We start from the raw sequence: 25,290 nt of genomic DNA, 5'->3' as shown, positions 1-25,290 counted from the left end.
GTTTTATATGTGTAAGTGTGATCTCTTTTGGTCAAATGATGCCTTCTCTGATGGAGGGAAGAGTTAACTGCATATACAAACAAATAAATTAATTTTTTAAAAAGAAATGAAAGGAAAACTAGGACTAACCCAGCTTTTGTAGGTCTTCTGATATCAAAGCTTTCCACAATTCAGGACACAATGAGAGATTCCTATACCCAAGTTTCTCTATAAGTGGGGGAATAGGCGACAGTGGAATGGGATATAGGATTATTTTCCCAGTTTATCAATCTGTGTCCAGACCCTGCTGACTTCCAGGTGTGTTTACAATCAATACAGAGCATTCAGAATGCTCAGATCAACTACCACACTTGGTTTGACCAAATTAAAGCACTGTGACTTAAAGATCAGTAGTGCCAAGCTGTTAGCTCTGTGTGGGAAGGGATTTACTGAGACAAGAATCCTCCACAGTAAGACCATAGTCCCCTGAAGTTCAGACCCGAAGGCTACAAGCAGGAAGGCTGAACTCATCTAAACTGCTGGGCTAAGGGGATTGAAAGAAATGAAAAATTTCCAGCGTCTGTATTCCTTCCATTGTAATTACGGATTCTAATGGAAGTACCTACACCTGTCTTTTAAAATAGTCATACAGTAAAACAAGCTTAATTCAGAATCAATTGATTCACCACAGTAGGTGTGATCAGTAGGAGGTACATATTGTCTAGTTAGACATTTCAGTTTCATTGAATCATCACATGTTATTTATTGGAATTAAAGGAGATAAGCACTATCGTGAATATTCCCAAAGGGCAAATAATATAAAAATAATTTATATTTGACTCCAAAGTATACATAGATTATGTGACATAAAATACTGGGAGAACACTCCCAATGGCCTTTTCCCTTCTCTTCAAGGACCAGTAGGAATGCTCCCCTCTTTTATCTAAGGTTCTGTGTTCCTCTATCAATTGATTTGGAAATATATTACATGGTTTAAGGAGGTCAAGAGATTGACTTTCCTAATTTCTTTGACATTTATCAATGAAGAAAATTGACCCCATTGTTCTAGAAATATTCTAGGTGACCAATAAAAGCTAGCTTTTTTTTTAAAAAAATGGCTTTGTGTAGAGCATTAAGTGATTAATCCTTAGATTCAAAATCTCTTCAAGATAGAGATTGTATCTTGCTTCACCATTGACCCCTAACACAGCATAGATCTTACCTCTAGTGGGTTCCTAATAAATATTTGTTAAATGAAATGTAAAATGCAAAGTGGCAAATAGATTGTTAGCATAGAATCCTAGAATGTGAAAATTGGATGAAAGCTAAGAAATCATTTAGTCCAGAGGACAGAACCAAGATAGCTGAGAGGCTAAAAGAAAGACAACCAACTAGAAAGCCCACTAGATTGAATTTTGATTTGGAAATCCAAAAAAAGTGTCATGAGTGAGTCATTTTTTCCAGCCTCTGTCAGCAAAGAGAGACAGAGAGGTCTACAGAGACTGGGGACTGGTTGTATTAAGGAGTCCAGAGCATTATACTCCCTAGGGACTGAGGGGCTAAAAAAGGGTAGACAGGAAGCACAGGGCAGGAAGAGATGCCAAGGATGCAAGGAATAGGAGGAGCAAATATCATCTGGCTGCTCTGTCACTCACTATCCAGTTGTGAATCACATATCCAGAGTGGACTGAGTCCAGGAGTTGTAGAGATGAATGGTTGCCATTCAGACATTTGCTATGTACTGAGAGAACAAATTCAGATTCTGATCCTAAGAACAGAGCAAGGAGTCACTGAGTTCTAACCTCTAGCCCAGACTGAAGCTGATAGTGGAATAGGAATCTCAGGTTCAAGCAGAACCTTGTAGTTTAGTTACTCTGAACCTCCACACTTCCCCGTGGGCTGATAGTGATTGATTCCTGAAATCTGAATCGGAAACATTCATATCTTGGACCAGTAGGGCAGTCAGCAATCTTTGTCCTGGATCACATTACTTTGGGAGTACTGAGCCCCTCCCCGTTGAGATCCTGGAATAACACATCACTGCTCCAAAAAAGAAATCAGAAAGACTTTTGAGGACTAAAGCTTAGCCCAGACACTCTCCAGAAATTTATGGACCCTATCCCAAAAATAAAATTGGAAGTCAAGAAGCAGACTGGAAGAATGAGCAAAAAAAAAAAACACCACTATTTTTTAAGTGTCCCAGCATAAAAAGTTATAGTAACAGAGAAGCTCAAGGCACAAATCCAAAAGCAGAGAATGACTCTAAAACCTCTATAAGCAGAGACTCAAAAAGAAAATGCAGTTTTCTTACGAGCCCAACTAGAATCAGTAGAAGATGTAAAGAAATAGTTTTTTTAAACCAAAAAGTAATTTTAAAAATCCAAATGAGAATGGCAGGGGAAAATATGGAAAAAGAAATGAGAGTTATGGAAAAAAGCTAAGAAAAGTCAATTAATAGCTTGGAACAAGTGGTACAAAACCTTACCCAAGAAAAAGAACTCTCTGAAAATTAGAATTGATCAAATAGATGTATATTCTGTGATATTATATTTATCATATTAATGATTATTACTATAATAAATAACCGAAGCTAAGATCATAGTAAATAATAATATTGAAACAAAGTCAAGAGACTGAAAAAAAGAATAAAATGTAAGGTACCTCCTACTGAATACAACTGACCTGGAAAACAGTTCTGGGAGAGAGAATTTTAAGAATCATTGAACTGCCAGAAATCCATGAGTAAAGAAAAAAAAAGAACCTACATATTATTTTCCCTTTTGTTCATAATATGATATAAGTTCTCAGAGGGCTGAAGGTGTTTCTTTTTGTTTGTTTGTTTTTTGATCTTTGTATCTTCAGTGGTAGACACCCAAAGACCCTCACCACCACTACCACCACCCAAAAAAAAAATAACAGTAATACACACACACACACACATACATACATATAAAATAATCCCTTTCATCTGGGAACTTGCCTTCTACCTGTAGGGAGGCTAAAAGAATGCCATTGTTTCAAGGAACAGTATAATTAATCATGCTTCATTTTCTGAAAATTGAAGATGAGTAGACAGTGCATGAAATAGAAAAGAAAAACCTGTTTGAAGGAAAGTTGGGAGGAGGGATGTGCACAAAAGGATAAGTTTTGCTCTTCCAAAATATATGCTTATAGAAACTTGCCCCTCTATTCTTTATTCTTCAACCTCTTCACTTCTATATCCAATTCTTCTCTTATACTAATATATTTCTGAGAAAACTACTCCTATCCATCCCATTGGTTGCTTTTGTTATTGTTTACTTCCAGGTTGCCTTGAGAGGTGGAATAATCCATTTCTCCTCAATTTACACTTTCCAGCATGTTTCAAATGACTGATTAGTACCAGAGTTAATCTCTCCTAAAAAATAACAAGACATACTTTGTAAGATAATTATGTTCCTAGTGATCAAGAATGACGGTAGGTGTGAAAGCAGCTTCAGTAAATAGGCATGTCATGGGGAAAGTCAAAGGATTCTGACTTAAAGATCTTAAGGAATGTGTTGGACCAGGACTGACAAACCAAAATATTTAGTCTTTAAAGTGAACATCTTTGGGTAGCATTATAGTAAGAATGTGGAATGCCAGAGAGTTTTGTTGTTTTGTAAAAGTTTAATAATCCATTCATTTGTTTTTCTCTTGTCTCCCTGTGGATATCTTTACACACAGGAAAATTAGGTGGATTTGCACAAGAAAATAACACCATAGATTCGGGAGAACTTGATATTGGCCGGAGAGCGGTTCAAGAGGTTCCTCCAGGGATTTTCTGGAGGTCACAGCTCTTTATTGATCAGCCACAGTTTCTTAAATTCAATATCTCCCTCCAGAAGGATGCACTGATTGGAGTATATGGCCGCAAAGGTTTGCCACCTTCCCATACCCAGGTAAGAGGAGCTTCCCTGCTGTGGTCAGTAAGATGAAAACTACCAGTTTGCATGTTTTAAGTTATTCGGTTTTCTGACTTGAGCCTTATGTCAAACTCGCCTCTTTTGCCCTGATCCTTCACAGTGGGGAAAATCAAGAATGAAGATCACATTGGCTTCTGTTTTCTTTTCATGTGAGATGATTACATCTCCTTTTGGAAGAAAAGCATTCCCTTCTACACTTAATCTGATTATTTTTATAAATATAGGGGTAGCAGAATGCGAAGGTGACCTAATCCATGGTAAGAATAACTTGAGTACACAACTAAGTAAACTAAACTAAGTTTAAAAAAATAACAACAGAAAGAGCTTTTTTAACCAGCCTTAAAATGTACAAAACTTCCATTATTACACCCTTGTGAGGAAGAGAATGCAAGTATTACAGATTCCACTTTAGGGATGAAGAACCTGAGGCCCAAAGAGAAGAAATTATCTGTCCAGGGTCACACAACCAGCAAGAATCACAACTAGAATTTGAACCCCGGGAAATTATATGACCAGGATCACACAACCAGAATTTGAGCCCAAATCTCCTGACTCAAACACCAAGGATCTTTCCTCTGCAAAACTAGCGATGAGGTGATTCCCTTCATAAATGTTAATTTGACAAATTGGCAATTCATTTCAAATTGGGATTCATCTTCTTAAATACAGTTATACCCTAATTGTTATTAGCCATTAATAAAAAGACTGAAAATAGTGGTATTGGAAATTATATCAGGATAGTCATATTGGCATAAAATTTGATACTTGTCTGTGTCATTCGTGCCATTAAAGAAATAAATTATAGAAAAGCAACAGAGTCTTTGTGGAGAAGCAAATGTAGTATCATTCCTTTATTTTATTTATTTATTTATTTTTAAGCCCTTACCTTCCATCTTGGAGTCAATACTGTGTATTGGTTCTCTAAAGCAGAAGAGTGGTAAGGGTAGGCAATGGGGGTCAAGTGACTTGTCCAGGGTCACACAGCTTGGAAGTGTCTGAGGTTAGATTTGAACCTAGAACCTCCCATCTCTAGGTCTGGCTCTCAATCCACTGAGCCACCCAGGTGCATAATGTTGTGGGGGGGGGAACACTGTTTATGAAGTAAGAGGACCTAGGTTCGTATCCTGCCTTTGACCTTGGGCAAATAACTTAACCTCCTTGGGCCTCATCTTCCTTTTCTGAAAAATGAGGGAATTAAAACAATGACTTCTAAGGCACCTTCTAGCTCTAAGTCTATGTGCTTAGATTTGGCTGTCTTAAGAGCAGATATTCCTACAGTGTTAGCATCCAAAAGGACCTCACCTCATCCAGCCTCTTGCTGATACAGGAAAGCTTTTAGCACATCCTTGATATTTAATCAACTGCCTTCTGCCTGAGGGCTCAAAGTGCGATAAGGAACTTACACTTCACAGGGCAGCTACTCCATAATTATAATAATCACATTTGTGATATGTTATACTAAAAGTTAAAGTGGGAAATTAGTCAGGTGTTTTTCATGTTCAAAAATTAGAAATCACCTACCCTTAAAATTAAAATTGATGCAAAACTGTTTGCCAAGGGCGGTTACTTTTTTATTTTATTTTTTTATTTTAAACGCTTAACTTCTGTGTATTGGCTCCTAGGTGGAAGAGTGGTAAGGGTGGGTAATGGGGGTCAAGTGACTTACCCAGAGTCACACAGCTGGGAAGTGGCTGAGCCCAGGTTTGAACCCAGGACCTCCCGTGTCTAGGCCTGACTCTCAATCCACTGAGCTACCCAGCTGTCCCTTGACAATGTGCTTTAGAACACTTTGAGAAGGCTTTCAGCTGGAGGAATGAGCAGCGGTGGCTGGGATTGGTGACTGGGCTAACCCTTGAGGGAAAAGCAGAATTCCCACAGGCAGAGAAGAAGGAGGAGTATATTTCAGAACTTGAGGACAGACTTTGTGAACATGGAAGCTAGTGATGGCAAGTTGAGTTTGGTGGGATGTGCGGTACTTTGACTGAATGTAAATCAATGTGAAGAGGATCAGAGCAAAATCAAAGGAGAGTGATGGGTTACAGCGACATTTTGCTGGGTGTGGGTGACCTACAGGTAAGGGAGCCTTTGAGAGGATGTTAAGAGATGGAATAACTTGATCATACCTGTACATAAGGAAGATTAATTTAGCAGCTCTCTTAACTGTAAAGAATAGATTTGGAAGACAGGAGTCTGGAGGGAAGGAGAATGCTTGGGAAGCTGTTACCAAAGTCTAGACAAATGATTTAAAAAAAAAGGACCTGAGGATGGTAGTCTGGAAAACAAATAGTCAGTCAATAAGCATTTATTAAATTCAAACTACGTGCCAAGCAAATGTGAGAGCTCTTACCAAGTAAAATTGAAAAGACTTAGCAGTCGATTGCATATGAGATGTGAAGCAATTAGAAAGAGTCAAAGATGACTGAAATTTCCAGCCTGGGTGATAAGGAAGATGATGGTACTTTCAAAAGAAATAGGGAAGGGGGCAGCAAGGCGGCTTAATGGACTGAGAGCCAAGCCTAAAGACTAGGAGGTCCTGGGTTCAAATCTGACCTCAGACACTTCCTAGCTGTGTGACCTGGGCAAGTCACTTAACACCTATTGCCTACTCCTTTCCATTCTTCTGCTGTGAAACCAGTACAGTATCAATTCTAAGACAGCAGGTAAGATTTTAAAAAAAAGAAATAGGAAAGATAGACAAAGAGGCATATTTGGGACTAAAGAGTTTCCTTCTCTATCAAATAAGAATGTTGTACTACACCATACTTCAGGCACTACATACTATAATTCTATGGTGAGCTCAGTTTTGGACATCATGAGTTTGAAGTGACAATGGAGACGTTATCTATGGAGGGGATGGGGAAGAGGGAGAGAATGGGGAGGCAGATTTTGAATTCATTTGATAGAGATCGTGAACTAACTCATGTGAGCAGAAAGACTGTGCAGGGAACTTTGGGAGCACCTCTAGTTCAGATGGAGGATGGTTAGCCAGAGAATGAAGAAGAAATGGCCAGAGAGGTCAGAGAAGAACTAGGAGAGAGTCCACAGAAGCCAAGGAAGCAGAGAGCAACCAAGAAAAGGGCACTGTTGGTGATCCATCTTGCAGAAAGGTCAAGGAAGATGAATAATGGAAAGGGGTTACTGGGCTTAGCAGTTAGGATGTCATTAGTGAGTTATGAAGCAAAGTAATGCCTATTACATCATAAAATTTAAAACTCTATCTTTAAAAAGTTTATTTAAAAAGAAACATTCAGAAGGATCCTCTGCAGTGTATGTATAATAAAAGGCACATTTGATTATCACTCTGGAAATTGTGAAAATCACATCCATAAATGCTTAACTCATTAAGGGGAATACTTATTCGTGCATGTGATAAAAACTTTTCAATCTCTGTTTCAAGTACATTCAAACCATATGAGGCAAGTGTGCCGCCATGTTGAACATTAATTAATTCTGCATGAATTCTCCTGGACTCTCACTGTAAGGCTCTCCTCACAGTTCATGTTGCTTTTGTAGGACTCTGAAAAGTCCTTTCAGCAAATTAGCCTCCTCAAAAAAAAGCTTGAGATTGAGCAGTTTGCACTGAAGAAAAGGCTCTGTTTATGGTGAAATGCAGTGGACTTTATCCAGAGTATGAAAATTGTGTCTTCATAGTCACCATTTAGATAGCCAAATGGATTTTCTACAACTTCCCTGACATCTACTACTAAACTGAGCCTCAAAAAGAGCATACAGTCAGTCCAGAAGATAAGCTGAAAATAATAACAAAGGAATAATGGGAAGATTTAAATCATTGATGCAGCAAACTTACTCCATCTCATCAGAAATTACAATTAAAATGGTTTTGCAATCTATAAGACCCTTGATCCATACAAATCTCTAATTAAAGTTATATTATATAAAGGGTGCAGCAAATCTAGATTTTTCCATGGGCTTAATTCCTCCCTTGCCCCCCACCCCATGTTGAGTTTGAGATGTCAGATTGAAGAATATGGTTCTATCATAGTAGTTTGATAAAACCATGGGATAGTAGAGATGACAAGAACCTTAACAGTCAAGTAATTCAAGCTTGTCCTTTTTACAGATGAAAAACTGGGGGCTCAAATAAATTTAATAACTTGCTAAAGATTATACAATGAATTAGTGGTAGAGACAGGACCGGAATACCAAAGTTCATTCTCTTATACTATATTTTTTTTTCTCTAGATACAAATTAAAACAAGGATTTTTAATGAGTCTGTACTTTCACTGATGGAGGCAGTCTCTTTCCATCAGTTGATCCATAAGCATTTCTTTCTTATTTTTTTAAACATTTGCCTTCCATCTTGGAGTCAATACTGTGTTTTGGCTCCAAGGCAAAAGAGTGGTAAGGGCTAGGCAATGGGGGTCAAGTGACTTACCCAGGGTCTCACGGCTGGGAAGTGTCTGAGGCCAGATTTGAACCTAGGATCCCCCGTCTGTAAGCCTGGCTCTCAATCCACTGAGCGACCTAGCTGCCCCCTTCCACAAGCATTTCTTATGTGCCAGGCACTGTTTGAGGGGTCGGGAATACAAAAATGGGAGTCTCTGCCCTCCAGGCATTTACATTCTTTCTTCCCAGTCTTCCAATGGGTATCTGTATATCATGTGGATAATATGGAAGTCCTACCCTGGATCTTTTAATGTTCCAAAGATATTTACAGCTCTGAACTATCTGCTATCCCTCATGCTTGCTATAGTTGACCTTTTCCTCTGATCAGACATTTTCTGGTTATCTTTTCCACTGCTTCTTCTGAGTAGCTATTGTTGGTAATAAATTAAAACCTACTTATGCCTGCTGTAGGTCTCTCCAGTGCCCTTTGGATTCTTTGAAGAGTGTGGTGGTCCATGACATGTCACTGGATGAATGCTGATATTAAAATGATAGGGTTTGTGTCAGAGAGTCTCTTGGGATTGTAGAAAGTGATAGATAATTTCCCAAATATACTACAGCCCAGTCTCTTCCTCATTTTAAACTTTAGACCAGTGGTTCCCAAACTTTTCTGGTCTTCTGCCCCCTTTCCAGAAAAAATATTACTTAGCCCCCTGGAAAATAATTTTTTTTTAATTTTCATAGCAATTAAAAGGAAAGATAAATGCATCTGTGGCCATCACTGCCTCCATGGATTGCTGCAGCACCCACCAGGGGGCGGTGGCGCCCACTTTGGGAATCACTGCTCTAGACCCAGCTGAATGTCCACCTGCAGAGCCTTTTCAGGTCAAACCTACTGATCAGACAATAGACACACTTTATCTATTGCTTTTCCTCTATGGATTATTGGGCATTCTCTTAATAGGTGTGAATTCCCTTCAGGAGGTCCAAAGCTAGTTTAAATCTGAGACCAGATTTGAATTTAGGGCTTCCTGATTCCTGGGCCAGTACTCTGTGCACTATGGCACCTCCTGGCTGCTTATAGGAAAGCCTATGGACCCCTTCTTCAGAATGTTTTGAAATGCATGAAATCAGATTGTGAAGGAAACCAATTATATTGAAATATAATTATTAAAATATCTTTTAAGTAAGTTCATGAATTTGATCTATTGGGAATCCCTCTTCCATTTGGAGCCTCTGCAGGACATCCTTCATAATAGAGAAATCCTTATTAAGCACGTATTTTCCTGCAGTATCCCTGACTTGGTGTTGCTAATTAGGGGGTCACTGAATACATTTGTCTCTGGAGTTGTGTCTATAAAGTAATTTCATACACGGATGTATGAAATTCACCTCAGTGGAGGAAAGCCTTTAAGGCTGCCTACTGCCTTGGTGCATCCATTTTTCTTTAGTAGTTGAGGAACAATAAACGCTGAGTGGTCTTTGGTTCTATACACCTTTCCATCAGCTGTGTGGCCATGGAGATATCAGCTGTTGCAAATCTTTTCTGAAAGCCATCTGTTTCCTTCTTGCATTTTTATCAAGGATGCCCTTGACAGAAGCTGCGGTGAAAGAACAAGAATAGGTGATGAAGTCAGTGTTTCACACTCTATGAGCAAAAGGTTGTTCAATTTGACCATTGTCAAGCACTCCATTGAGAACGTGCAGAGAGGTGAATGGCCAGCTCTTGTGGGCTCGGGCAACTAATGTTTGAAAGACTCCAGTGATGAGAGGCAGTTAGGTCATGGAGTGGTTAGAGAACACCAAACCTGGAATTGGGAAGGACTGAGTTCAAAATTGACCTCAGATAATTTCTAGCTGTGTGATCCTATACAATTCACTTTTAAGCCTCTGTCTCCTTCAGCATCCTCATCTGGAAAATGGGTATAATAATAGCATCTATCTCCCAGGGTTATTGTGAAGATTAAATTATATAAATTTTGTTTGTTTCTTAAGGAAGAGTCCAATGATAGAGAAAGAGAAAGGAATAAATTCAAAGGGGCATAAGTAGAATGAAACCCAAGTTCATCCAAAGGGACAGGAGGTTGAAAATAGCATTGAAGACCACCTTAGACAGGCAAAAAATAATAGGACAGAAAGAACCCAAAACTAGGAATTAAGAACTATCCAGCTATATATGAAGCACTGTAAGACCTATTGGAAGGAAGTGTGAGAATGTGGGGTGCGTAACTCTTGATATACCTTAAAAGTTAGCATGATCCTAGAGTCAGACATACTTTTCCCATTTATATTCATTGCTGTTAGTAGAGATTTGTAAAGGTGATACAGGAGGGCATGTAACGTAAAGAGGATCTTTTTCAATTTGGACATCGTTTCAATAACATTCCTCTGGTCTCCATTCAGCAATTATAAGAGAATCGTTGTTCAGAAGTGGTTTCCATTTGTTTTCTGAAACTGTGTTATATGATAAGAAAAATGGGATCCTTTATACAATGTGACAAGAAAAAAATTATTCTATATAATTTTTTGCTTCCCTTTTACCTGTTTGAGTAAATATTTAAATCTTTGAATGATGAAAACACTGGATAGGTTTTCCCAAAACAACAGGATTAAGTCTTACTTTGTAACTCTAACTTTGACCTGACATGCTGCTATTTAGATTCCACCAGAAGATTATAAGATAGTGGATTTGTAGGGGGTTGGGGGTGGAGAAGACTTACATCCAGTTCGGGAATTCCATCCAGTAATAGGATAGAATTCAGTTCATCCAGTAATGGGAATTTTAAAGGGAATTCAGGGTTAAAAGAAACCTGTACTAGTGAGGCCAGCAGGTGTCACAAACAAAAGTCGTTCTCTTTTTATACATAAAATCCTTATTCCTTGCTAGGCCCGTTTTGACCTTGCTTCTACTTTGGGCATTGTCTCCTTGCCTCAGTCTCTCTAGTTCTTGGGATTGCCATCCTGGTTCTCCATGATGGCTCCTTTCCATCAGTAGTTAATCTATACTTGGAAGTGTGAGTTGCTCCTTTTCCCCATCTCCCCAAACCAGAGAGAGGTTAATCAGTTATCTTATTCCCCCCCAAGGATTCCAAATTTTATTAGCAAGAAACCAGATGCCTAATGGAAGCAGGGATAAAGACACAGATATTGGAAAAGGAGTGTTCAAATAATAAAGTATAGTATATATAAAATATAGTATATTAATGAAAAAGTTCCAAAAATCATCCATTTGTGTAGCCTAATCATTGCCTCTTCTTTAGCCATGTTTTTGTATATATAGTTGAAAAACATGTTTTTAATGTTTATCAAGACCTCAAATATCCTTGTGAGTCTTTCACAGGTCAGTGGTGTTAAAATTCAAAATGGACCAGATGTCTGCAGGCCACATATTGACTTAGAAAAACCACAAATGAACATTATCTGGGTTGTATTTTTATTTATTTTATTAAACAGTTCCCAGTTCCCAGCTGACCCCTCTGTTTTAGGTGATTCTCTAAGACTCTTACTTGGCAGAGAAGATGCCAACCTACCAGCTTAGAGGGAGTTTCCTCCTCTAGGAGTTAGGAATTTTTATACTATATTTCAGTGGATCCACAGATCCAGGCCCTATGCCATATTATTATGAACTTGTGTCATCCTTGGATGTAGAAAAAGAGTTGTGGGGGAGGAGGGAAGTGTGAGATCTGTGAATTCATCTGTGTAGGGAACTCCCAGTTATAGAAATGCAGCTCTGTAACTCATTGTCTAAGAAAACTCTGCTAAATTATCATTTTCTATATGAAGCCTCTTCTGATCACTTCCCCCCCAAAATTATCTTGTATTTATTTTATACATACACTTAGTATATATTTTGTATATGTGTGTGTGTGTGTGTGTGTGTGTGTGTGTGTGTGTATAGTATAGAAGGAGGAGGAGGAAGAGGAGGAGGAGAAAAAGACATCCTCATCACCATTTTTGTTGTAGTAGTAGTAAAGTGGTAATAGTGGTAGTAGTAATATGTAGAGTTTTTTTGGTTGCCCTCAGTAGAGTGTGTCCTTGAAGTCAGTAACTGTTGTCATTGCTTTGTGACTTGAAAAAGTCACTTAACCACTTGATGTTCTAGATGATTCTTTTGCTATTTGGTCTTTACCAAAGTAGAGTCACTACCTAGAATTCTTTTTTTCCCAGTCTTATGCTAGTGCTACAAATCATTAATACTCATGGTCCATGAATTGATTTTATCCCAACTTCAATTACCCAATCACAAGCATTCATTATGTGCCAGACACTGGACTAGACACTGAAGTATGTTTATGTGTGTTTTTTAAAGAGCTTAATTCACTACCCTGTAGACTTTGGATAAAATGTTATTTGGGAAATCTCTGAACTATGTAAGATATATAGAAAGAGACACAAACAGAAAGAGAAAGATGGATAGACAAATACCTAGGAGATGCAGGAGATATAACCCTGGATCATGAAGACCTAAGTCAAGAAGTCATGTCATGAAGATCCAAATTCAAGTCCAGTCTCAGACATTTATTAGCTTTGAGACCATTGGTAAGTCACTTCATCTCCTTCTGCTTCATCATTTGTAAAATGAAGCTCATATTAGCACCCATCTCATAGTTGTTGTGAGGATCAAATGGGATAATATTTGCAAGTGCTAAGCCTAACGCCCTGCCCCATAGTAATCGTTTAATAAATGCTTGTTCCTTCCTTCCTTTTTTCTGTTAATTTACCTTTCACCATAGATTTCTGTCTCCAGGTAAGCATCAAACTAAAGTATGGAAACCAAATAACCTCAGCTATTAGAAACTTACTTTAAAATTAAATTATTCTTCATGAAAGTCTAATAGGAAGCTTCTTCGGTGTTATCTTCTTTATAGGGACTTCTCTTTGTGCACACTTTTAACCACACAATTATAGCCTAAATTTTACAGAATTTTCAAAGTGAGATCTCTTTTGTTCCTAATTCCAGCAGAATTCAGCAGTTAAATGTATCCATCCCTGGATGCTTATGACTGTTCTTAACGAAACAGATTAAATTGAATGATAATTGGCTGTTCACAAATACTTATTGAAGGTGGTTGGTGTTATTGCCTATGCTCCAGTCCTTTCAATTAGTTTAATTTTCCAATTGGTCTGCTTTTTATCAGAAGCATATAGATAGCTTGTTATTATGTAGTTTGGGTTTATTGGTTTACTTGTAATCAAGCAATAAGCATTTTTTAGGTGCCTACTTTGTGGCAAGCACCATGCTAAATGAGGAAAACCTAAAGACAAAATGGAACAGTTCCTGCCCTCAAGATGCTTACATTCAACACGTACACATGTCTGCTGTACAACCTAACTCCATATGAAATATTTAGTATACAGAAAGCAATGTTCTAGATATAGACACAGAAACAAAGATAAACAAAATATTGATGGTCATTATAAGGGAATTTGAAGGTGGAGAAGGAAACAATTGCAGTTGAGCTGGTCAAGAAAAGCCTTTTCAGGAGGTGGTGCTTGAACTGAGTCTTCGGTGATTCAAGGAACTCTAGGAGGCAGAGAGAGAGGGAAAGTTGTCTATGTGAAGAATTCAAGAATTGCAGTGTAAACATCAGAGTCATAAGACTATAAAAGGTCTTGCCAGAATGTCTGGTGGTCTAACTAAAATAAGGATGTTAGCCTTGGAATATTTGCCAGAAAACAAGATGTCCATGTCCCTAATTTTCAAACCTTCTTCAGTGTGGAAGAAACATTAGCTTCAGTTCGTTTTGGAGATCAGGAGCAATGGGTAGAAAATATAAAGAGAAGAAATTAGGCTTAATGTCAGAAAAAAATTGCCTAAAGGTGAGGGCTATCCAAAAAGTGATATGGCTTGCCTTTGGAAATGGTCAGTTATCCCTCATTGGTAGTTTTCAGGATAAGCCAATTACCCATCATTTGTCATGATGGGTATGGAGAAAGGGGTAGGGGAAATGGATTGGGCTAGAAAGCTATTGATGTTCTCTCCAACTCTGAAACTCTGTGACCATTTATAGTCTTTAAAAATGTAGACTCTTCAAAGCCAAGGACCATTTTTGCTTTTTCTTTTTGGTAGAGTATGGCATATTAAGTAAGCTCATAATAAATGCTTTTTTTTAAATTTTTTTTTATTTTAAACCCTTAATTTCTGTGTATTGATTTATAGGTGGAAGATTGGTAAGGGTAGGCAATGGGGGTCAAGTGACTTGCCCAGGGTCACACAGCTGGGAAGTGGCTGAGGCCGGATTTGAACCTAGGACCTCCCGTCTCTAGGCCTGGCTCTCAATCCACTGAGCTACCCAGCTGCCCCATAATAAATGCTTTTTGATTGATTGCTTAGTAAGAAGACAATTCCAAGATTAAATAGCATTGGAGAGTCTGCTGTCCTATGAGGGAGTGAGGTGATATAGATGCATGGGTGTAGATAGATAGATAGATAGATAGATAGATAGATAGATAGATAGATAGACATATAATANTAGATAGATAGATAGATAGATAGATAGATAGATAGATAGATAGATAGATATAAATATATATGTGTGTATATATATATGCATATGGTTTCACTCAATAGAAATTCAACCATCCTTCATTCAAATAAAAACCACTTAATAATAATATATATGTCATATATAGCATATATTCTTGGACATAATATGTATTATTTATGTATATAATAACACTTTATATACTGTTTTAAATTTTGCAAATTCTCTACAAATAACAACTCATCTTATTCTCACAAAATCCTCACAAAAACAAAAACTACATGGAGGTAGTTTCTATCATCATTCCTATTATATGAATAAGGAAACTAAGGCAGAGGTACGATAAATAAATTATCCAGAATCCCACAATTAGCAATTATCTGAAGCTAGTTTTGAACTTGAATCTTTTTTACTTCCTCTATTGCTCTATTCACTGTATGAAATATGAGATATATAGAAAGCTCTGTTCTAGGTGTTGACACAGAAATAAAGATAAAATCTAGTTCCTATCCACAAGAATGTTAGCACCAAGAAGTCAGACATGCACACAAAGAGAGTTGGACTAAATGAACTCTGAGGTCCCTTTAGGTTTCAAATCTATGACTTAATATATAATCTCTTTCAATCTCAGTTTCCCTGTCAGTAAAATGAGGTTTTTTTTGTACCTGGTTCAGAGGAAATTTATGAGGCTTAAATATGAAGGTGTATATTAAATGCTTTATAGACCTTTATATGGTATTTTTAAAAAAAGATGTGCATATGTGATTAGCATTTAAGTGCCTAAAAGGAGTGGTGAGTGCTTTGAGATCACAGGAGAGGATGAATACTTTGCTATTTTTAACACAGTGTCCGATGTCTAATTGTCTAAACATTCTCCTGGTGGACACACATAGGTTTTTGCCCTTTGGATCTAGCTATCTGGTTGGAACTTTCTTCCAACATTTTACTTATTAAGTGAAAGAGTTTTCTTAAAAAAATAATATGTTTAAAGCATTTTTAATTGCTGAATACTAATGGGCTTGACTTTCTCCTTCTACAGTATGACTTTGTGGAGCTTCTGGATGGCAGCAGGTTAATTGCAAGAGAACAGCGCAACCTGCTTGAGTCAGAAAGAGCCGGTCGCCAGACTAGATCCGTCAGTCTTCACGAGGCTGGTTTCATACAGTACTTGGATTCTGGAATCTGGCATTTGGCTTTTTATAATGATGGGAAAAATGTCGAGCAGGTGTCTTTTAATACCATCGTTATAGGTAAGAACAGTCTTCGGAGCCTTTCTGTAAAACTACAACTTAAACAGCAGGTTGAATAGGGAGGGAAGAAAATGTTTCCACAGATTCTTTTTTGCTATTCTTGTTCATTCCCACCATTTCAAAGTACGGGTTAAAAGGTGAGAAATACATTTTTTAAATTTGTTTAGTAATGAACATAGGAGAAATAAACCACGATTCTCACTTGCCAAGAAACGAGAGGAAGAAAATAATAGGGAAAGAAATATCTAAAGAGAGCCGATTACATTAAATGAAAAATTTTAAATGCTCAAATTTTAATTTGAAATTTTAATCTAAAATGACTCTACTGTTTCATCTGTTTTAATAACTCACGGCAAGTAGAGATTACTAAAAAAAAAAAAAGTTGTTGAACCTATAATCACTTCCGCGTGTACCCCAAATGGAGCAGTTGTAGAATCTTCTTGGCGTTCTGGTGGGAGGCAGCCTATAAGAGTCTTATTTCTTTCTCCTTTCTTCAGAGTCTGTGGTCGAATGCCCCCGGAATTGCCATGGAAACGGAGAATGTGTTTCTGGGACATGCCATTGTTTTCCAGGATTTCTGGGCCCCGATTGTTCGAGAGGTATGTGTTTAGTCCAATTCCTTTCTTGAGTCAATACAAATCGACTGCAGGAATACAAGTAGTCCAGAAAGCAACTGAGGAAGAGAAACTGCCATGTGGCTTGTTCCAGGGATGTTTCTTTTCTTCCCTAGCCTGATGAGAAAGATGGTTGTTAATTCTTCTGTCATGTTTTATTTTACAGCAGCCTGTCCAGTGTTGTGTAGCGGAAATGGGCAATACTCCAAAGGCCGCTGTCTCTGCTTCAGCGGCTGGAAGGGGACTGAGTGTGATGTGCCCACCACCCAGTGTATTGACCCTCAGTGCGGGGGTCGTGGGATTTGTATTATGGGCTCTTGTGCTTGCAACTCGGGATACAAAGGAGAAAACTGTGAAGAAGGTAAACATGTACATATTTACAGATGCCTATTGTTATCCTCATAAAGAAATCTATTACACCAAAGACTTCTTAGTTGGGAATTTATCCCCTTGGACCACCCCCTCTTTTTTTTTTTTTTTTTTTTTGGTGGATTTTTCTTTTTCTGTTCCAACCAGCTTTGCGATTTTATGTCGTCTGGGATTTTTGAAGCACAGTGTTACTGAAAGTCATTATGATTACCGTTTCTATAAAGCAACTTTCTAAGACTGTGAATTCTATCTGAGAAGGTGCCACTCTATTTTAGTAGAGAGGAAGTTCTTTCCTCAGAGTTCCCCTGAAATCATGGGCCTGGATTCCCCCCTCTCTGAAAATGGACTAAAAGACTAAAACATCACATTAGTCATGGAAGCATTGATTTTAAGAATGTGAACATTTTCCCCCTAACTTAAAAAATTTTTAAAAAGGAAATCTGACCTGCACATGAACTTGTCTGTGATGCTCCCCTTCCCCCCACATATCTCAAAAGAACTAACTCCTGGATAATTCTTGTCACTCCCTTTTTTCATGAGGCATTTTGGCATTTCTAACATCAATGCTGATTTTGATGTCACACTGAGTATCACATAATTTGTGAATCCCAGAACAGTATCTGATGATGACATTCATGATGCTACAATGTAGAGCACTGTTGAATTTCAAATTATTTTTTTAAAAGGGAAAAGCACCATTTTCCTTCTTCAATCAAATTGATTTTATTGATCTGCACGTACAAAGTAATGCAATTAAGCCTCTGGAATTAAATTTTCAGACCATTGACCCTACAAGTGTAAAGTTTTATTGAGTCAAATTGCTAAATTAAATCTCGTCATCTAAAGCACATTAAAGTGAATTAAGAAGGCTAGAGAGTATGCAACTCATTTATTTCTCAAACAGGTTGAGGGTCCTACCCAGCTGTCAGAACTCTGTCTTAGTGGATTAGGTCAGTGGATACTGATTGTTACAGAGAATCCAATACTTATTCTTTTCTGATTAGGCAGAAGAGAGAGCAAAAGTCTGAAACCTTAAGTGCATCTCAGTATAATTCAGGAAAATTGCAAATCCTCCCAAGATTCTCAATTACCTAAATGGCTTTGAGGCTGTTGCTGCCTCTTATCTAGGATGTCACTTGTTTTCTCTGTATAATTCTTCCAGACGCTAACAATGGCTTCTTCGGAATTTGTCAACAGATTCTGGTGGCTGGACGGTTGCCATCAGGACACCCAATATGTGTCTGACTGTCTGTAAAGGGAATCGAGCTCTTGTTCTGAACTGAGACCCAGCCTACCTTTTCTGTCGTCTTTATTAGACATTCTCCATCCAGCATTCATTGATCCAATTATTCTGGTCTTTCTTACTGTTCTCTCACACACATCAATCCGTTTTCTCTCTGTCTGTCTTTGCTCTGATCATCCCCCATGCCCTCACCCTTGCCTGGTTTCTTTCACTTCCTACATGAAGTCTGTCCTGATTTCCACCCCCTCATCCCTCAGTCTGTTAGTAGATTCTCCTGAATCTCTGCCTTTTTTGTATATATGTTTACATGTCCAGGTGGACTCTCCTAGTGGAGTATCAGCTCCTTGAGGGGAGGGACTGTTTGAAAAATTATTAATGATATGGATATTCTTATACATTCCAGATTTCTTTAGTCAAATTATCCTCCTTTCTTTACAGCTGACTGTTTAGACCCAGGCTGCTCTAATCATGGGGTGTGTATCCATGGAGAATGCCACTGCAACCCAGGATGGGGTGGAAACAACTGCGAGATCCTGAAGACTATGTGCCCAGACCAGTGCTCTGGGCATGGAACATACCTTCAGGAAAGTGGCACCTGTACCTGTGACCCAAACTGGACTGGCCCGGACTGCTCAAACGGTAAGGACAATCAGTGTAGTGTCATATGAGGGCTTCGTGTTCTGACATATGTCCCTGTATGATTAAAGGACCTAGAAATAGTTCCACATTTTGAATTCAGAAAACTTTTGGCAACTCTTTAAAAAAGAATTTTTTAGGAAGATAAAATGATTTTATCTAGTCACATAAAAAAAACAAACGAGGAATAAATAGAAAAAGATCTAATTAAATGTAGGGTTGGTTTGGAGTTTACGTCTCATTCCTGTGTATTGTTCTCATGGAAATAGATACTAGTTTTCCAGGGTGGTTCCTTGGGCTCAAATCCCAGCTCTGCTCTTTACGGCTGGGTGTACTTGGGCAAGTTGCTTAAACTCTGAGCATCGGTGAATCATATGTAATATTAAGGAATCATACTCAATGACTTCACATATCCTTTTTTAGCTCTAAATCTATGATCCTGGGATCCTTTGTGGGGAGGAGATTTAGTACTAAATGGACCACTGTGTTCCTCTAAAAAATAGCTATTTATTGCCATAAGAACACATGGCATGGTATACACACACCCGGTCCATTTCCTATTATTTGCACAGCAACATATATAGAATAGACATTTTATCATTTGTTAAATACAAATCTGAGTCTCTGCTTTTTGGAATCTACTTCCTATAGCCCTTAGCTCCCTGGCTGCCTCCTCATGAAGCCTTCCCCGATTCATTTAACTAGAATTAATCGCTCCCCTCTCAGATTTTCTTAGACCATTATCTCTCACTCTTTTCTTCACTTTTATCCCGTTCTCCTTTGCATCACATGTATTTAAGCATATATCACATCCCCTGTAGTGAACTCAGGAGCAGAAATGTGTAATTTGTCGCCCGTCCTAGTATCTAACACAGAGCCCTACACATTACATAGGAGTTCCTTATTAAATATTTCTTGGGTGGAATTGAATTTCTTAGTTGAAACACTGGATGTGACCAGTCTTCCCTGGTAAGAAATGGGAGGCTTTGTTTAACTTGTGAAATTCAGCTACAATCTGGCTCTTCCTGACAGACAAGTCACGATAATGGTAAACTAAGGAGACCTCAGTTCAAACAAATAATTTCAGCTGTCAACAGACGTGTAAACATGACATTAACTAATGACATACACATAGAGAAATACCTCCCATCATGCCTCTCTATCCCAAGCTTCCAAAAAAAGGGATCTTTTTTCTAATAATAGCAAGTGTATTTGTGTTCTAAATGGTACTTCCTGTTTACTTAATTAGCTAGTATTTATTTATTTATTGCCTATTAATTGCCCATTGCTGTAGGAGGCCTCATTAATAGCTTCACATTACACTAAGACTTTTGGAATATATGAGAAGTATTAGAAATAGTTCCCACCCTCAAAGACTTTACACTTTCTATATTCAATTTACAATTTATAATGACAGTTTCTTTATTCATTTTCTCACATGTTACTGAGGATGTAAAAGTAGCACATGGGAAAATTAGAGGGCAGCCAAGGACACACATAAGGAGAACTCTCTTCCATCTGTGGGGGAAGCAACATAAGTCAATGACCGATGTTTGGATTCTTTAAGAGTATTTGGAGTTTAAGGGAGTCAAATAACACTGGAAGACAAAATAATTAGGGAAGGTTTCTTAGACAAGGCGGGCCAGGAGATTTTGAACATTTTGTAGGATGCTGACAGGAGGAGGGAAGGGCTTTCCAGACTCTCAAAGGGCTGGAAGAAAAAGTGAGCTGTCATACATAATGTAGGGATTGACAGCAGTGAGCAGTGTGGGACAGTGGAAGAATGCTGACTGGAGTCAGAAGGCCTTGGTTCAAATCCCTCCTTTGATATTTGTGATTTCTGTGATCTTGGGCAAGTCACTTCACTTCTAAGGCATCAAGGTTGTGTCCTGAATAGTGCTGGGCTTGGAGTCAAATTTGGTCTTAAACACTTAACTAGCTGTGTAACCCTGGACAAATCACTTAACTTCTGTCTGCCTTGGTTTCTTCAACTGTAAAATGAGATAATAATAGCACCTACCTCCCAGGTTTTTTTGACTACCTCAAATAATATTTTTTAGCTTAGCATAGTGCCTAGCATACAGTGGGAGCTGTATAAATGTTTCTTTCTTTTTTTCCTCTTTTATAAAATAAAAGGATTGTAGTAGATGACTTTAGGTGTATTTACATTCATGATGTGTCATCCTATGAGTGAGAAGGTAAAGTAACAACATATATCACACCCATAAAAATGGATTCTCTTTGCCTAACTCATTTCATGAAACAAAATGTCTGCCTTTTACTTTTCTGCTCCCTAGCTATCCCCTGGCCCTCATCTTTTCCAAGTAGACTGCCCCTCTGTGCCAACAAAAAGATGATTTGAGGACCTTTTGCTCTTAAGTTCAGTTCAGAACTTCAGAACTCTTTGGAATGTTTTCTTTTGGTAACTCCCAGCCGGGAAACCTTAGCCAGGTTTCTGCTTACTCACTAAGATGGAAACCATCCCTTTCTCCTTCTCCGTGCTTATTTTCTACCTCCAAGCATAAACGGCAGTGTTTTCTGGAGGCAGGCTCTGCCACCCCTTACCATCCTTTGAAGAGCAAGGACCTCATGCTTCAGTAGGGATGTGAGCCAGGTGATGTGAGGAGTCCAGCATGACTGGTGCAGAAAAGTCCAGATTGGGATGGGGAAGAGGGGAGTGGTCAAGCTACAATTTCTATCAAATGACGAGGTCAGAAAACATTCTGAGCCAGTAATAGAGTAAATGATGACGATTTCACCACCACTCCCCACCCAAGGCAGAAACTACACAAAATTGATCAAATCAAGAGGTCATTTTTCACCCAATTTAAACTATTTCACTGGGTTATTCATTTTTTATACTTCTGACATTCATAAACTATGCAGTTTAAGTACATTCTAGACTGCTGAAAACAATTACAGGCATTAGTATTTATTGACTACACATTATGGTAGGGAAAAACTGTTTTACGTAGACCATTTGTCATAAATGGAAAAGCTTGTGCTTTGTAACTTTTACATCGATCTCCCCAAAAGATCCTGAATTCTACATAAATGGCTTACCCATTTGTGACAGTTCAACAGACTACAGTTCCCTGATACCAGAGTCCAAAGGGAGCAAAAAAGCCCCGTAGGTCTCTAGGAAAAAAGTCTAGTATACTCCTGAGGCTGGAGGGCAACGACAATTGTCACTGTATTAACATGGTGACGACACAGCACCCCATTCCCAGCCTTTCTCATATCACTGGGGAATTGAGGGGAAAATTAGCCGAAGTCAAACTGTATCTGTCTCATTCAGGCTCTTCCCCAATTTCTTAGCTAGAGAACTTTGTAGCATTCTCCCTTCTCTCCAAGGCAGCAAGGGGGGTACAGGGTGACTAATCTCTCTTCCACACATGGGTAGTTCCCTCCTAGGAGGGAAGAAAAAAATAGAAGATGTTGTCTAATTAACCCTCCCATTGATCTCATATTGCAGAGTTACTAGTGCTTCTGTTTTACAAATTGAGAAAAATGAAGCTTAATCATCTTACCGAACACCTTGGTAGGTTCCTGGGGATCCAGTAGAGCTACGACTATGGAGGAGAGAAAAGGGGCTCCCTGGAGGGAGGTGTCAAGGGGTGATTCCACAGCAGCTTCTAGGAGCCTCGGTAAATCAGCCCAGAGCTGGTGTTGATCATTTGGTAGTTGAGAGACAAGTCTGGGAGTAGTGGAAGAGCAGACAGTGAATACATTTGTGGTTGTGTGCCGAAATGGAACCAAAGAGTGAGAACTGGGCTTTGGAAGTGGGCGCAATGAGAGACACTGGGCAGCTGGCGAGTGGTAAGTGTTTACAGTGTGCAGGGCACTGGGTTCTGCACTGGGCATACAAAAATGAGGAAGCCCTCGAGGAGCTCACATTTTTAATGGGGGACACAACCCGCAAACAATTACATGCATACCAGAGAGATAGACATAAAAAGCCATGCATGTACATGTACATGTACATATATCACATACATGCATATAGATATATATCTTTTCCCTCATAGGAGATAACTACCCATGTATGGAAGAGAGATTAGCCTTCCTGTATGCCTCTCCCCACCCTGGAGAGAAGGGAGACTACTACAGTATTCTCTCCCAAAGGTGAATGGCTTTAAAAAGCCTCAACTTCATCTAATGTTCCCCCAATTCCTCTAGAACATGGCTTATTTTACAGGAAAATGAGGCAAGCAGGAATAAATGGCTTATTCCAGAGTCATACAGCTAGTAAGAGTAGTAAGTATCTGAGCCTGGATTTGAACTCTTGAGATAATGAATCTTTCTGACTCCAGGCACGGTACTCTATCCATGGCGCCTTTTAGTTGTTGTGTTTGTGTGTAAGAGTAATGAGAGGTGGCCTCGTAGGGAAGGTCTAGCAATTTTGGCTCCCTGTATGAACTTCTTAAAAGTAAGGATGATGTTTCATTTTCCTTCTTTATCTCCTCCATTGTCTCAACTCTCCTCTTCCCCCCCCCCATCTTTTTTTGTCCTTCTCTACTCCATTTCCATTTCCATTTCCCCTCCACCCACCCACACACAAACCCTCCACAGATGTAGACACATACAGGATCATAGTATTTTTGAGGCATTGTGGTTAAGGATAAAATCCTGGAGTCAGGAAGACCTAAGTTCAAATCCCAATTGGATATGTATTCTTTGTGTGACCCTGGACAAGTAACCTACTCCTGTCATTTACAAAATGAGGGGGTTGGACTTCAGAGCTTCTAAGGTACCGTCCAGCTCTAAATCTATGGTGCTTTGCTCAAGGGCAGCCCTTTCATTTTTCAGATGAGATCCCTGAGTTAAAGGCAAGTTAAATCATTTTCCTGAGACCATGCCTCAGAGCTCTAATATTCTGATGCCAAGGAACCTCCAATCTAGTCAGAGGCAAGGCGTAGGTGCTTGAAGAGTTTGATAATAACCCAGGATAACAAAAAAGCTATTACAGGGTGGTTGGATCTTGGATCACAGCTGGAATCATAGATATCACAGGATCAGAGATTTTGAACTAAGACCATCTAGAATAGGGTCAGAGAGTCCAACTCTGTAATTTTCCATATGAGGAAATTAAGGTCCTTAGAGATGAAGTAATCTGCCCAAGGTCTCGTAGCCATTGCCAGACCATCTAACTTCAGATTCAGTGCTCTTGGGATTTTATTTCTTCTTATGAATTGAACAACTCTCAACACATGTATGAACTATTTTAAAAGACAAAAACAGGAAAAAAGATTTACATGAAATATGAACTTTTTTGGTATCTGGGTTTTTTAAGCAATAGAAAGTTTAACATAGGAGAAGCAAAACTGGCCGGTTGTACTCTGCACCCTTCTGAATTTCCTTCTCCCTTCTGTATATTTTGTTAACGTTTCATTGACTGTTTTTTTCACATCACTATGACTACCCACCAGCACCCACTCCTTTATAATAAGGGCCCTTCCTTTATGACAACTAAGTATATTCTAAAAAAAATAAGCTAGTCTGTTGAAAATGTGTAAAAATGTGTTTGTTCTTCCAAGGTTCTTCCCACAAAATCAGTAGATAAATTTATATAGTGCTTAAAGGCTTTCAAAATACTCCTCTCACCACAACCCTGTAAAGTCAGGAGTGCAAATGATCCTTGCCTGAGAGGCAGTGACTTACCCAAACCGTACAATTGGAGTAGTGAGCGGCAAAGCTCAGACATGAACCTGGGGTTTTCAGACTCCAAATCCCCAAACTTCTGCAGCCTCACACTTTGCAAATGCCTAAATAAAATGAATTCAGAGGAGATGGTACCGTCTCGGTGGCCTGAAGGAGGCTAGCTAGCAAAGTTCCCTGGATGAAGAGTGCTCTTGAAGGATGGGGTTTGGCTAATTCAAGAGGTAACTGGTTCCTTCCGTGCAGGTGGACAAGTGAGAGCTAAAATGCTCACGAAACAAAAGATGACTTTTTGGTGGATTAGGGAAGCTAGTAAACTGGTAGAAGGCCTTGAATGGCAGACGAAATGGGTAGGAGGGGAGATTATTATTTCCATCAGCTGACATTGATAGAGTGGCCCCATGGGAAAGGCACTGTTCTAAGTGCTACTCTACCTTCACTGTACGCTTTTGTAAATAGGGTCGATAAATAGCAGGGTTGATAGTGTGTAATTAGTCATTTCTGCTGGGTGTGGATACATTTCCTCCTCCTAAAATGAAGATAGATCTGCCAGTCAGTCAATAAACTAGATTTATTAAGCACCTATTATGTGCCAGATGTTTTGCTAAGTCTAGAGATATAAACATTATCCCTAACCTCAAGAAAATCAGTCTAATTGGGAAGACAACACACAAACATTTAGGTATAAACAAGCTAAAAACAGGATAAATTGAAGAGAATCAACAAAGGGAGGGCACTAGCATTAAAGGGAATCAGAAAAGGCT

General features: G+C 38.8%; 1 protein-coding gene across 1 annotated transcript in view; it reads left to right on the top strand.

Annotated features, from left to right (window-relative positions):
- The window catches only part of TENM3 (teneurin transmembrane protein 3), a 598,624-nt gene that overhangs the window by 421,811 nt on the left and 151,523 nt on the right, over positions 1-25,290 (top strand). The window contains exons 6-10 of the mRNA XM_044682283.1: positions 3,685-3,899; positions 15,796-16,006; positions 16,504-16,605; positions 16,787-16,981; positions 18,671-18,871. Of these exons, the coding sequence (XP_044538218.1) occupies positions 3,685-3,899; positions 15,796-16,006; positions 16,504-16,605; positions 16,787-16,981; positions 18,671-18,871 (924 nt within the window). The remainder of the gene's footprint in view (positions 1-3,684; positions 3,900-15,795; positions 16,007-16,503; positions 16,606-16,786; positions 16,982-18,670; positions 18,872-25,290) is intronic.

This window comes from Gracilinanus agilis, chromosome 6 (genome assembly GCF_016433145.1).
Source record: "Gracilinanus agilis isolate LMUSP501 chromosome 6, AgileGrace, whole genome shotgun sequence".
NCBI classification, from domain to species: Eukaryota; Metazoa; Chordata; class Mammalia; order Didelphimorphia; family Didelphidae; genus Gracilinanus; species Gracilinanus agilis.
This window is presented reverse-complemented; position numbering and strand designations above follow the sequence as displayed.